The sequence below is a fragment of the Branchiostoma floridae genome, chromosome 14 (genome assembly GCF_000003815.2).
Source record: "Branchiostoma floridae strain S238N-H82 chromosome 14, Bfl_VNyyK, whole genome shotgun sequence".
NCBI classification, from domain to species: Eukaryota; Metazoa; Chordata; class Leptocardii; order Amphioxiformes; family Branchiostomatidae; genus Branchiostoma; species Branchiostoma floridae.
Genome location: NC_049992.1, coordinates 15737193 through 15752220, shown reverse-complemented (window position 1 = coordinate 15752220; position 15028 = coordinate 15737193). Strand labels below are relative to the sequence as shown.

The 15028-nt window shown below is 41.2% G+C and overlaps 1 protein-coding gene across 23 annotated transcripts in view; it reads right to left on the bottom strand.

The window, feature by feature from the left end:
• LOC118431007 (basement membrane-specific heparan sulfate proteoglycan core protein-like) overlaps positions 1–7836 on the bottom strand; it is a 117353-nt gene extending 109517 nt beyond the window's left edge. For 20 of the 23 annotated variants that reach the window (XM_035842056.1, XM_035842063.1, XM_035842061.1 and 17 more), the window contains exon 1: positions 7490–7836. In XM_035842056.1, the coding sequence (XP_035697949.1) occupies positions 7490–7582 (93 nt within the window). In that variant the 5' untranslated portion in view covers positions 7583–7836. The remainder of the gene's footprint in view (positions 1–7489) is intronic. The other 3 variants (XM_035842077.1, XM_035842078.1, XM_035842079.1) reach the window with 1 other exon arrangement.
• Between the last annotated feature and the right edge of the window lie 7192 nt (positions 7837–15028).

Genomic DNA, 15028 nt, shown 5'->3' with positions numbered 1-15028 from the left:
CCAAGTTTGAATGTGAAAAGAAGAATAACAGGGAAGAATTCATTTTTTCAGTAACTTCTGGTCAAAGGTACACTCAATTTCTCTTGTTAGGAAACTGGGTTTACCGGGTAAAATGTTTCATCTTCAAAAGGTTCCTTTCTGTCAAATTGCGAGTACTTGAAGTCACAAGCATGGAGCAATTACCACATGTTATTCAAAGTGAACAGTTCAAAGAAAACTCAAGGACCCATGTTTTCTCAAAGAAGTCAGAAGGTATGATTTGAATGCTAACAGGCCCGGTGTAGAGGGTGTCATGAGAAAGTGATGGAGCAGACAGATGATAGGGTTACAGCATGGTCACATTCCTGACCTGCTGGCAACCCTGAACCTGAACTTGCCATGTGATATTTCTCTTTCTATTAGACACTGAAGTCCTCGCACAGATTTTTGTATATAGTCCCACTGTATGAGTCCTATCAGATCTTTGTACACATCATCTTTGATATTTGTTATAATTTGCTAATTGATTTCTGATTATGATTGATATATTGCTTTCAAAATCCTTGGGCTGTCAACTTGCTTGTTGGATCTCTATAGATTCTAATTTATAAAATGAATCCTAAGACTGCCTGGCTAACATATGTTTTGAATATTAGATCTATGGTACGATTTTAAATTAGAAACTTACAAACTTATGGGCCATCGCGAGACATCAAGAAAACAGTACAAAATAGAAAGCCTGATAAAAATGCAAAAAAACAGCCAGAGCCTAACCTCTGCTTGGAGAGTAAAGACTCCCTCCTATGAAGCTATCAATTAGAGACAAATATTTGTTTTGGAGACCCTTTGGGATACAGTATCTGGGTGTTCATACCTCCTGAGGGGGTAAGAAATTGCACCATAAGTACACAAGAAATACCCTAACAATACACAAAATGGAAAATAACAATTGATAAGAGATCTCAAGCAGTCTTATGTCTTAAGAGAATGCAATTTAATGACTTTTTCTATACAACCCAGAAGTTACAATGGAATATTCCTAGTAGATAGGATTTAAAATAGAAACATTCCTGTGTCACTTGTCACCACTAATTAGACACTTTGCAATCATTCCAACATTCCAGTGTTGCCATGTTCCCATTTAGCAAACTCCATCTTTCTTAGAAAGCAGTTTGAAGTTTGAATCTTTCCTTCCATACAAATATGTCAATGATACTTTCCAACTTTGACCTTAGTGAAACAGAATCTGGACATACATAGCACCACAGCCACCACTTAATAATATCACTTTTGAAGCTCTTTCATAGACACAGTTTGTAGAGCTGAATATTAAAAACTACATGTAGAAACTCATTATTGTTGGTCTATCCTTCAGTTAGGGCAACAGATGAATAAAACCTAAATACACTGTATAAAACAGGACTTAAGTTTAGTGTAATCTCCAATCAGATGTTAGTGTTGAAGATTGTAATGTTTTCTGACTGCCAGACTGCTCTGATAGGTGAATGGCTATCATAAAAATCTGGCATTGGAGTCTCTTCTGTCCCAAACTACCCTGGGAGCCAGCCGGGATCGGGCAGCTAGGACAGTTTATCTACCCTTCTCTCCTTCAGGCTTAAACTCCCCCAGAGCACTAATGTGAGATCTGCGGGCTGACTGCCTTGGGTCCCCGAACAAAACTCGCTAGCTACCCGGTTCTGTCTGGCTCCCAGGGTAGCCCCAATCATCTGCTTAGAGACTATTGCTAATGAAAATGTAGCGACATGCAGAGAGGAGGGGGGTCTTACATAGACTTGTTGATGAGTGTTAATTGGCCCATCCTGTGAAACCCTGTGTGAGTCTTTATGTATGGATCATCTCAGATTAGAGCGCATTACTTTGTGTGTTCCTGCCAAGCAGGCTAGCCTGGGAATATTCACACTTCCTCACTTATTTAGAACTAAGTATACAAAAAAGGTAGATTAGCCGCATACTGTGTATCACTTGTCAAAACCACTCTAACAAAAAATAACCACAATTAATAGAACTGATTGATTTCAGTATAGCAGCTATTAGCAGCTTGTAAAGTCCTGGAGGTGTCTAACTTTTTCTGCACATGTGTTTATGACTAAAAAGTCTACATCATAAGTTTACACAAAGACTAATGGCAATGCATGAATTTTAGTCTTACATAAGATACTGGTGATTACCTAATGAATGCAAGGCAAAAGAAATAAAATTTTCTTTACCTTTGAAAAGCCAACTAGTAGACAGAAAACAGTTTAAAAATCTGAACTACCACACAATATTATACTTGGTGATGATAAGATATTCTCTTCCAATTAGTGCTTGAAAGAAATCTTTGCATAAATAAACACAAAATCAGACCTTTTAGGAACCTGTAAAAACCACTGGGGAGATGAGAATAAACCTATCAACATGACCCCACACTCCATACAGGGTAAGTTATTCATTCCTGTTGTTTGACTGACTGCTTATGAAACATTAGCTGTGTCTGTCTGGTCTTAGCAACCTGGGGATGTGAACTATCGCCCTGGTATCCACCTTCCAAATACAGTGATATTATCATATTTCCTTTCCCATCTTTTGTATGAATGGACGAGATTCAATCTAACCTTCTCCTGTATGTTATTATAAAAAATGTCATTTCATATAATATGCAGGTCATTTTTTAATATGTACGACTATATATGAATGTATTCTTTATGCAACCAGAGCTGTGACAGGGAGGTATGTAACCAGGGTGACATCAGACACATACACCCCCAGTTCCTGGGAAAGGTCTGGGCAACATCAAAGATGTCTGCACTATAGGGGCAGATAACATATTGGATATCCTCATATAGAACAGACAGAAAATGCCAACAGATGATCTATAGTAGTCAGTGACTAGTCACCATAGATCTATAATAGTGTAGCTGCTACACTGTAGTATCTTAAAATATTTTACTTTAAAAAATGCACAGATGATGACGGTACCGACTGAAACTTTAGTGAAAGAAATTGCTCCTTCCAAACAAGCTACAAAGAGAAACAGAGGTGGCCTGTGCCCACTCTAACACAATGCAAGGTAAATAAATTTGTTGTGCTTGTACTTGTTATACTTATAGACAACATAACTCCTGGAAAAATGAAAGTTTAAGAAATTATTCAATTTGCAAAAAAAATGTATGTCAAGATATGTATTATCAATTGAAGAGCCAGACACCTTTTCTGCACAAGCTTTCAATCAATTTGCGGCCAAACTGTTGTGAAAGAATATTGAAAAACAAGGGAATTCTGTTCAATTCTGTATAATCAACCTCTGCAACAACTTGAACAAGTTTCCCACACACCCATACCCTGGAGGTTAGTGGTTAATCCCCTTGCCAATAGCTCACCCTGGTTGGTGGTCTTCTCTAACAAGAAAGACTGTCTCCAAGAATACATATCTCTCTATTATCCCTTTTGTTCCCATTGTTGAATTCCATCTCCCATACACAAGGCATCCCTCCTGCCAACTTTTACAGAACAAACCCACCTAAATGGCCAATCACCAAGTTTATTTCTCTTGGGTCTGAAAAAATATGCACCTATTCTCTGTAATTTTCCGAGTCATGCACTGCTTCAGAATTCCTGGATTCCAAAGTCATGCTCGACTGGTACTGAATTGACCATCTTCTTTCTGGACAGACTGCTTATGTCTGCCATCTGCCCTTCTTAGGATGACTGTCCGACACTGTTTACCCCAATCTGGAGCCATGAGATCCTCTTATCAACAGCTATAAACAGTTTCCATCCTCAGAAAGCATCTTTAGCTTAAAAAGCACATCTGTATTTATCTAACAAACCTGGAAAATTATCATAATACAGCATTTAGGATGGTAACAATAGGTAGTTGCTACCTAACAAATGTAAATTTCAATGGATCCGTTCCATGGTGACAAAACAATGTTGCTATTATAATGAACAATGGTGGAAAACACATCCTTTCACAGTAGAGGTACTTTAAAACACTTTGTTATCCAAGTACAATGTGAATTGTATTCTATTCCTTCCTACAAAACACATACATTGTGCATGCATGTACAGAAAATCTTTTCAGTAAATTCTCTCAAAAGAATCAGCTTTGTAAGATGTGTTTATCAAGAATTAACTGTAGAGGTTAGAAAAAAATTAAATCTTTTTATCAATTTGGATCCTGTAAAACAACATAAGACCAGTGATTCTGAGAACAAGGAAGTTTGTGCATAGACTGATGGAGTGCCAGAAAAGAAGCTGACATGACACGAGGAAGATGCTGCACTTTGTAGCCACACTGTTACTGTTTAGGTTCTCAGATCCTGTTGACAACCAGCTAAACAAATGCAGGTACTTGAATAAATAAATAAGAGTTCAGCTCAACCATAAGTACTCCAGCAAACATACTAGAAGTGTACAATCGGATACCGGGAGCTCTAACAAAGGAGATTTTCTATGCTGATACAAGAGATTGATACAAACTATTGCTTACCAAAAGCTTTCAAGTGCAAAGTGTCAGCTGAGAGCGAAGAACCGGTTACGAAACCATCTTTGCACAAGATAAGACAGTTCTGTTCTGTTCAGTTCAGTTTCACGGACTGACAAAAACCTAGAGCGATTTTGACGCACAAGAATTGCAAGTATGAAAAGGGTCACTGAGACCTTCAAAAAGTTTGAGACAAATCAAGCAAATCTCACAGCAAACTTCTGCAGACCTTTCTTCAAGTCAAGTCAAAACCTTACATTTCCTCAATGTCTATCTCAGCCATACACTACATGTATAGTATCTGCATATTACCATTACCTTCTCATACCAATTTGCATACAAAAATTTCCATGTAAAAAGTGTGTGTCTGGAGCCAAGGCCTCATTTCCCCCCAGTCTCTGAGAGCAAATTGGAAAAGAATGTCATGGCCCCAAATACAATGGTATGCCACCTCATTAGGTCATTCCATTTATATCTGCAGACAATGACAGAGATGTAAACTTCATTAAAACCAATTTCACGGGAGAACCAAGAATCAGCCTCTTCTAACTAGGACCCCAAAACAACTTGTATGTTGTGCAATATATGCCTTTGCTTTCCTGGTCCTTACAAATGACTAGTATTGACATTCCCAATTAGTTTGGGGCAGGGTTGGCCCTGGCAGCAAAGAGCAAAATCCAAACAGCAAACGTTTATTGTGTGCAACCTCCAAGAATCGTTCCCAGAAAAGGCATGTGCTTGGTTGGGTGGCACTTTAACTTTTTGGGCTGTTTGCCAGAGATCTGACTGAGGTGCCACATCTATTTACTGTTCATACCTGTCAAATTAATCCATATCACTGTCACTGAAGGTCCCAGAAAAGGAGGAAAGGTGATGGCTGGTAGTATTGATAGTGATGTATTTGACAAGTTTCCCCCTTCCTTACAAATGTTCATGTTTCTGCATGATAATATATCCCTGTACAGACTCTGCTCTGGATTTATAAGAACTCACTGCATGTGTATACTATTCCTGAACACCTGAACAGAAACTACCACTATCAAAAAAGACAATAATAAACACAGGTGAGCTTTGATCAATTGATGCTAAGAAGCATAATAGATTGTGCGCTTATTCAATACAAAACAAAGAGGCATTGTCTCTTTGTTCTCACATCTACGTATAAACAATTGGCATAAACAAAAGCATGTTCATTGTGAAATGAAAAGCTTTCTAATCAATCAACTATCAAGTACATTTACCGCATACTATTAACGTTAGTTACATAAGTGAAATAACACCATAAACATGGTCATCTTGGCCTGAGCTCCCCTTATCGGAAGGAGGGTTCTAAGAGCTTCTCTGCTCATTTATCAAAATTAACTGGATTGACCAGAGAAGCCTGCCTATCAGCCCTTACTGTACTGTTTCCTACCAAACAAGTGCTAATGGGGGACCAAAATAATAACATGTGAACATGAGAAGCACTGCCAGGGGGCTGTCTTTCAGCAAGCTTTATCAGCACACAGCTTTCCTTTGAAGATCAGCCTTGAGTTCATCCCAGCTGTGGGGCGGTCCGGTTATAGCTGGCAATACCTACAACTATCAAAATTCACTTCAAACGCGAGGAAAGGAGGGCACTACAGATGGAACCAGCCATATTTCCTGCAGGAAATCTTTGCTGTTTTTGTCTGGAAAGGAGAAATGATCAGGGACCATTCCATTCAAGACCTTGAAGGAGGGGGGTCCAAGGATTGTTTTCCAAGGTGAAAGCGAGGAGTGGAAAGGACTGGAGTACAGACTGAGACCCTCTTATATAACATCCTTATATAACATCCTTTGTCTAACTTTTAGATACTCCATTGTATCTGCTCTTGGATGAGCTTTTACTGTTGATTATCAACAATATGACAGAAAATAACAGTAAAAGCTCATCCAAGTTTATAGAAAACATTATTCACTTGTAGTTGTCCTTTTACAGTCACACCGAATGTTACATAACATTTACATAACTAAGAAAAGCAATTGTCGCCTTTCGCCATTGAAGTCGTGTGCTAAGAGGTAGGAAATTGGCTTGTAGACAAACATGACTGAGTTTGTCTGCAAACATTTGTCACAATCAAAATTCATGAACCATCGACTTTCACACTTGATCAACATATCAGGTAACTGTTTACGTAACACTTGCCAAAAATAACAGGTAAATAATAATCACAATCTACTCCAAATTACTGTCAAAAGGTGTTAGTCAACCATTATTTCCCTTTTTTCAATAATTTTTCAGTTACATATTAAAGAGTCCCCTGAAAATCACAGTAAAGCAATTGCTTTTTGTCACATAATACCTTCTTCATGTAGCAAATTTTGAGATTGATTCCTGAATATCAACACAATTTAAGAAACAGTGTACTTTCTTGCACATATATTTCTTGCACATATATTGTCCCGCTAATGCCTTGAGCAAACAATCCGACATTTCATGTCATGGATTGAAATGCCCTTGCACACTATACTGAAACAACACTTTGCTTTGTCTTCTCCAAACAAATAGAGAAGTGAAAATTTGCATGTTTCCTGATATTAGACTGTTGCGCATCAGAAAAAACATGAAGCCAGAAAACGTAAACATTTCCCCTCCCAACCTCTGCTTGGAGATTGGCTTCACCCTGAAAAGCCATGTTACCCGATGACCCATTGAGGTCCAAGTCAAGCACTCAACAAGTTCCAGACATCCGTACACCGGCAACCGAACCAAAAATAAACGATCATAGGACACACTGCAACTCAACACTGTTTTATGTGCTTCTAAATACGTCAAATCCATAAGGAATCACATAAATCCATCAAGAACATGGAGTAAAACAATGAGATGGGTACAGGCTTGAGCGATCCCGTTACATACTACCCCGCACCGCTTACTAAAATTCCTAAATATTTATACAACTTTCCGGAGGCTCAGTTGAACATATTTTTCTTGGACAGCTTGTCAGTGATGTCTGTAAGTGTGTGCAGGCAAGGATAGCTCACGATCTTGGTTTGACTTACGTTTTCCTGTGCGAGGATGGGGGAGATGAGAAGTGGTAGCAGTAGTAGTGCAGCGCGGCACGGGCCGACCGCCGCCGGACAAGAGGCCATCATCTCTCGGTGCGCGTGTGATCCTGGAGAGCGGAGCCAAGCACCGCGACACGCCGCCAAACCCTCGACCTCCGATCAGCCTCGACAAACCCCACAGCTAGTGGAAAACCTCGCGATCCGCTCAGATCTGCGGCCACATAAATCCAGGGAAAGCTTGATCCGCGAGATCCACAGGAAAACTTGGAGAAGAAGTCGCGAGGATCCTCCACTCTGAAGTGCCCGCACTGATCGAGTCCAGAGGACTTCCCCCTTCTGCTCTTCCAGGAACCACCGTCACCCCCTCGGATAAACAGTCCGAAAATTCGTCAAACTGCTGAGAATATGTATAAGATTCGATCTAAATGATGACATATCAATGTAAAATATCAATAATGAGTACAATATACGTTTTGGTAGTTTGTCATGCCCACTTTCACACACTGGTGTGTTTGCGTTGTGGAATACTTGGCATTCTCATCAATATGTCGGGGGAGTGTAGGAGTACTGGGAACAGCAGGAGCTAGAGTAATTTACCTTACAGGCATGTTATTGGCCGACCCGCGGGGATTTCGGCACCCATCAATACAAACCGAGAAGAAAGATACCTCCAGGGAATTGAAGAATCCAAACATAAACTTGTTATGTCACAAAGTGTTTAGCGATTAATATGGAATATATTCGACATCCATTTTTATCGAGCCTATATAATGCTGTGGCCGCTACTGAGACCATGTAAGGTTATGTCATTGAAATCGTAAACTTGGATAGTACCTTAATTTTATCATTTAGCCATCTTAGCCCTCATAAAGTCCTTAGTTTATATCTAGTTGGTAGAAATTAAAATTTGCTCGTCGATTGTTTGTTTTTATTACTGCCGGTAACGCGAGTCTGCCTCCTAAAACTAGAATAAATAAGAGAATTTAAAAAAAAAGTCATGATTCATTTTTTTGTGATAAAACATGTACATCAATTATCTCCTTTGTTTTACTGCTTCTGCTTTTGTTCAAGGTTCCCCAGCGATCAAACTTCACATTTTACCTTGGTTTAAAATATCAAATAACGGATTTCTTTGAACTTAAATCAAAGTTATTCATTCACTAGTTGGTTTTGCCCACAATGCTAACATTGGTAGGTTCTCCAGCCGTTTGAAGTTGTCCATGTCTCGGACCACGCCGCCCAGTAATTGTACATGGTGTTTACAAGGAACACTGCGGGAGTAAACATCCTTCAAATTAGGGAATTCTGCTTGGACTTTGAGTTTTCGATCGAGGAAAACTGGTTTGGTTTGGTTTGATTGTAAGTTGGTTTGTTGGCTGGTTGGTTGGTTGGTTGGCTGGTTGGTTGGTTGGTTGGTTGGTTGGTTGGTTGGTTGGTTGGTTGGTTGGTTGGTTGGTTGGTTGGTTGGTTGGTTGGTTGGTTGGTTGGTTGGTTGGTTGGTTGGTTGGTTGGTTGGTTGGTTGGTTGGTCGGTCGGTCGGTCGGTCGGTCGGTCGGTCGGTCGGTCGGTCGGTCGGTCGGTCGGTCGGTCGGTCGGTCGGTTGGTTGGTTGGTTGCTTTGGTTGGTTGGTTAGTTGCTTGCTTGCTTGCTTTGGTTGGTTTTGGTTGGTTGGTTGGTTGGTTGGTTGGTTGGTTGGTTGGTTGGTTGGTTGGTTGGTTGGTTGGTTGGTTGGTTGATTGGTTGCTCGCTTGCTCGCTTGGTTAGTTGCTCGCTTGGTTAGTTGGCTGCTTGTTTTTCTGCTCCCCTGGTATCTTGGTTGCTGTCTTGTTCGGTTTTTACTTACCCGTTCGATGTATCAACGCTCTACCATGGAGGTCCCTTCTTTACTTCACCTCCTTGGCTCGACAGCCTTTAGAGAAGTAGCATTTCATTTTGATAAATGGACTTATGTCGAACACCATCATCTCTTCCGGTGCCTTTGTCGTCCAGAGGAAACAAGAATACACCCCGAGTCATTATTTGATGAGAATAGTCAGTATTTTAATTACATTTGACCTTGAACAACTGCATGTGGCTTAATTCTGTCCATACGGAAATCAGCGCGGTCGCTAAAACTTGTCAAAGGCCTAGAATGCCAAGTTAAGGAGGACACAATGAAGGTTATGAAATTAATCGTGGATGGATATTTGGTCTAAAGACGACGTCGCGTGTGCAAGGGAGCATGTTATGTCCGTCGGCGCCCCCTGCCCTCTTGTTTGTATCAACAACACTTCAACAACCCCCTCCAACTATCTCGTTTCCTCGCTTACAAAAGCTCCAATTGTGTGTGGCAAGTTTGTCTGGTTTGAAACCTCCTCATCCCTTTACATGGCAAACACGCGGGCACAATGGCGCTGTATGTGCAAGAAATGGCGATGTCGTGTCGCCTCTCGAGAGTACGACACGCGTGGAACAAAAAAAGGACCGCAAGTCTTGACACTGCAGTAGAGTCTCAGCAGAAATACAAGCAACGCTCTTTTTATATCACATACAAAACTTTACTCTGAGGATCACTCAGGGTAAAGTTTTGTATGTGATATAAAAAGAGCGTTGCTTCTCATAATAGAAGAACGAAGAGAATTTTCTTATGGGAATTACATTCAGTACAAGAAAATGCAGGGGCGCAAAACTGCCTTCTGAAGTTCTGTCATTTTTTTAAGCAGCGATTTTCCAATGAGGAAAATTCTGAAGACACGACCGACACCCAAGACACGTTTTTTCCCGACACCTCCGATATCTGACAAGATTTCACTCGGGTTTATTCGGCGTTGTCCACGAAGACTATTAGGAAAAATTGTTTGTCCCCGTTCCTTCGACAGTTCGTGAAAACCTGGCCTTGGTTGAACATCGCAAATCAGCGTTTCCCAACCCCACTCCTCCCAAATAAACGCCAACGGTACCTACAAAGTGTGCGAGGGAGGATCATGAGTTACGTCATGTCTGGCGGGAACTGTTCGCACTTGACACCAATAAAGTAAACACCTGTCGGCAGGTGTGAGACGATACACTTAACACGCCATTGCCACACGTCTGAGGAATGTAGGATGTCATTTCTCTACAATTAGAACTAAAATGAAGTATTTCCTATCGTCTAATATCTGCAAACATGAAAATAGTGTTAGAGAGATATTAGGGGAAAATTCTGTAGAAGTCCTCATGATGTTATACTATTTTTTATACTATATCCACATAGACTCGCTCCGCCCATGCTTGAACTACTAGTATTACATCTGATCACAGGTAAGCGTACAGGAAACCACAAGTCCAGGTGACAATATCCGTGTCGGTGAGTGAGGCTGTTTACAGTGCTAAAACACCAAGGCAACAAACCCCACAATGAAATACCAGGTAACTGCAAACAGGAAGACTGTGTAATTCATGCGGTGACCCAGACCTTTGCGTGTTTTTAAACGAACTTCATGCCATATGACCAAGATATGACGAACCGTCTCGCTTTTGTTTTGAAACGTCAAGGCGTTTTCCTGTATGTGTCTGCTGTCCCTTTCAAACGCCCTTTCTGTAACATACCGTACAGTCTGGGCGACAGTAGGCGTTGGGCGTATCTAGACGTATGTATAAAGAGACAGGAAATGGTGTAAAAGGAGCAAAATGTGGAAATCGCGTAGGGAAATCAGGTACACCAGGGCGTTGACAATTTTGCCGGGCAGTGTACGTATTTGTGGGGGTTTAAAAAATCATCAACCATCTTTATGGAATAGCATATCTACACATTGACACGGGCACACACACACACACACACACACAAACACGCTTGCATAAGCGCGTACACTCTCATACACACACGCGCGGGCACACACGCACATACACACACACACACACACACACACACACACACACAAACACACATGTACATGCACACACACACACACACACACACACACACACACGCACACATAAACACTTAACGAACAGACATTCATTAAGTCGCAATGTTCACTTGTAGTCGGTATCAAAGGATAAATTATAGAGACAGGACGATTTGCCTAATCTCCAAGCAGATCCTGCGGTAGCATAAAATAGTATCAAAGACAAAAGCTGGCAGAGGAGTGAAGCCGGCTTAGGAGTGTGTTTGGCTACATGGCAAATGTACACCTCTTGGCTGACTTAGCCTGACTACACTCCTTGGCCAGTTTGGTACTATCTTATGCCATTGTAGGATCTACTTGCAGATTACGATTTGCCAGCTTGTATCATGTCGTCTCTACTGCACTTAGTCTGGATTTGTATTGGACCAGTCGGAATGTATTTGAGCTAAACTATCCTTTGACATTGTGTTCTTTTGTGACTTGTGAAAGCGAACCCTGACACAAGAAAAACAAAGCTATTCCACAAGCTTTTCTAAGACTCTCTCAGGTATGCCGTGACACCTGCAGTGTTGATCTAGCTACCTTGTGTGTAACGAACCAAGGATCAAGCGATAAAGCCAAGTATCTGTGACACAGGACTGACTTCAAATCTCACGGTGGGTGCCCGCGGATGGGCGCTTTTGTGTGGCAAACAAAGCTGGGGGATATAGGATCAGTCACGGTCACCGATACATGCGGGGTGGTCTATTGAAGTCTTTTATAGGAACACAATAGTAGAAAACATGGTCATTTCGACGAGGTGGGCATAGGGGATTTCTTTTCTTCTTCATTTTTCAATTACTGCATTCTGCCTATGGTGTTTCACTGCGGAAATATCGCAAGAAAAGTCTGCTTTAGTTTTTGGTGATCACTTCTGTTGACTGCACTTGTGTTCAGCGGATAACAATCTGTACTCCTGATAAATTACGTTACGCCTACGGTTATGTTACGGAGGCTATGTTTGGTTTGCCAATCTTACAAAAGCAAACGGAATTGTACTCCCACCTACTTTCCCAAGAGCGTGGGGCGATTCTGAGAATGAAAGAAACTACGGGGTTATCAGAGAGAAGATTACAGTTAAAAGGGCGACATTGAAGAGATTCCGAGGAAAACGCCGTTTTTATTTTCTGACCTGTCTGCAATGATTGTCACGACGATACGGTTGCCATGGCGACATGACGTGGGTGGAGGGAGTGTCGTCTGCAGTGACAAACTGACCACCTGTTTTCGATAAAAATGAGTAGAAAGGGGTCGAGTGTTGTTCCAATGATGATACGTGCCTATCAAAATGAAATTTTCAAATATCTGTACCTTAACTGTCACAACTGTCATCAATGTCCATCTGTGACTCGTTCACTCGATCTGAACTCGTTCATCTTGCTCTTATACGTCGTTTTGTTATGTAGAAAGAATTGTTACTGTGCATGTACTTGTGTCACAATTCTTATTACGACAATGGTTCCATGTGATTTTTTACTACACTAAAAGTGTATGTAATGTTAAAAAACACTTCATTCCTTATACAACAGAGAGCATTTTCTGATCGGGAGACCGCCAAGTTCAATGCTGTGAGAAGACACGTGGCTGACCTTCCCCTTTCGCTCTAAGAGTCAAAGGGGCGCTTGTGGAATGGGACACGGTGCCCTATAAACTGCTGACGTTTTCGAGTTCTGACGTAAGCACTAAATCACCCAATAGGATTCCGTAAAACACGAGAGCGATGTGGCAGACTGACACGTGATATCACATATGCATGAATCGTTTGTAGTCGTTCGTTTTATAAATTTCAAGGCATATCCAAAGTGCAGAGGTCTCAAGAATCGTCCCTTTGTACTCACTGAAGTCAAGATTTTTATTTGAGTATCTCAGAGCCAGGTGTAAACTGCCAAGACGCCAGATGACACCTCGTTCGTTTCCCCTTCTTCTTGCCACCGGTGTTTCCAATTACTGGGTCGTTTCTCTGCTGATAAACGACTTCTTCGTCAGGTGACAGGACGGGGCTAGATGCCAGGTTTCATAAAGCAGAGAGCTACTAGTATCTAAACTTTTCCCAGAAAGATACTCCAGATATCAAAGTCGTTTGGTGCAAGCCCCCAAAATACACCCCTCTCCAATCTCTGCAGAAACAAACAGAACGACAGGGGTGGTTCTGTATACATAATCCTGGACGTATCTATAATTACTTAAACATGTAATAAATATATAAAAGTTTACCTTATCATTATCATATATATATATATATATATATAATATATATATATATATATATATATACACATCATAATTGTCTCTGGTACACGAACTCATCGAGTTGGCTATCCCGGGAACGAGACAGGTTTCAAATTCAAAGATCTACGACGATACGTCTCGTTCCCTGGCTACCGTGACTGCACCATGCTCAGAGTCAGAGAAAAAAATCATTTTCCGCAAGGTCGTCGTTACCTGAACCCCTGAACCACAGGTCCTCGGGAAAGACACACGCTTGGCAAAAATCATTCTGTCTGAACAGACGATAGAAACAGGATAGGCAGTGTTGCCGCTACTGCAGATCAGAACCAGGTGTCAACTCGGTTGGCGGGATCGCGTGTGGACACACGGGAAAGGCGCGGTGTGGGGAATAAATCTCTACAAACAGCTTACATTGGGAGCCTGTAGTGACCAACTTAACACACACTTTACGTTACATAACGCGATCAAAGTGTTCTAGATCTTTTGAAGCTATGACTAACGGCACACACAGCGACCTTGTTGGGAGTCCTGAAATTGACCGTGCTTTTTTCCTAATCCTAGATAGTTTCTTCCCTGGGAAGACCAAAGGTGGAACTGGATATTTTTAGTTCGAGCCGGCTTCTCATCTCATCACTGTTGCTCTGTTTCCGGTACGTTGAGTAGGACTGAAACTAAGGGCAGAGATGAGGTCATAGTGATGTATACATGAGTGGGTGTGCAGTTCCTAATCCACTTAGCGATTTCACTTTCTATGTTTCTTCCCACATTTCAAAAACTCTTTATGTAGGTACAACAGCATGCAGCGCATTTAAACATATGCCCAGCTATTATTGTCAATAAATGTCATTAATTAGAATGCCAGATTTTATCAATGGCTCAAACATGTATGTTTTCGTATGTGACGTTTAATGGTAGACGGCCTAGTCCTGCACCATCACCTTACAAGATTAATAAATAAATCATGGGTTGGTACCGGGAACTTTTTAGAGACACATTCCGTCGTCCTAGATTCTCTGAAGAAAAGCTGGTTCTTCCTACACTACAATGTGGCATTCATCCCCTTTTAATTCTTTCAGCATGGAAACTTTTCTTGCAGCGATAACCCTGTGTCATCCCTGCATCAATGCTAAGCCAAAACACAAGATAATGCCATACGGTATCTGTGGGATTCATAGCGGTCAGATCACCTCTGACGTACCTTGGACGTAAACATGTCATTCTGCCTTCTCTAGTCTACCTGCTCTATATCTATGTGAGGTAAACCTCAAGTACCACAATAGTACTAGTCAGGTGGAACATTTTGGTCTGCACCAGTAGGTAGTACGTGTAGTTATATAATTTCCGGCGACAGGCGTCCCAAACCCCCGGTCAAATAATATCTGTGTTCCTTAAAATCCCG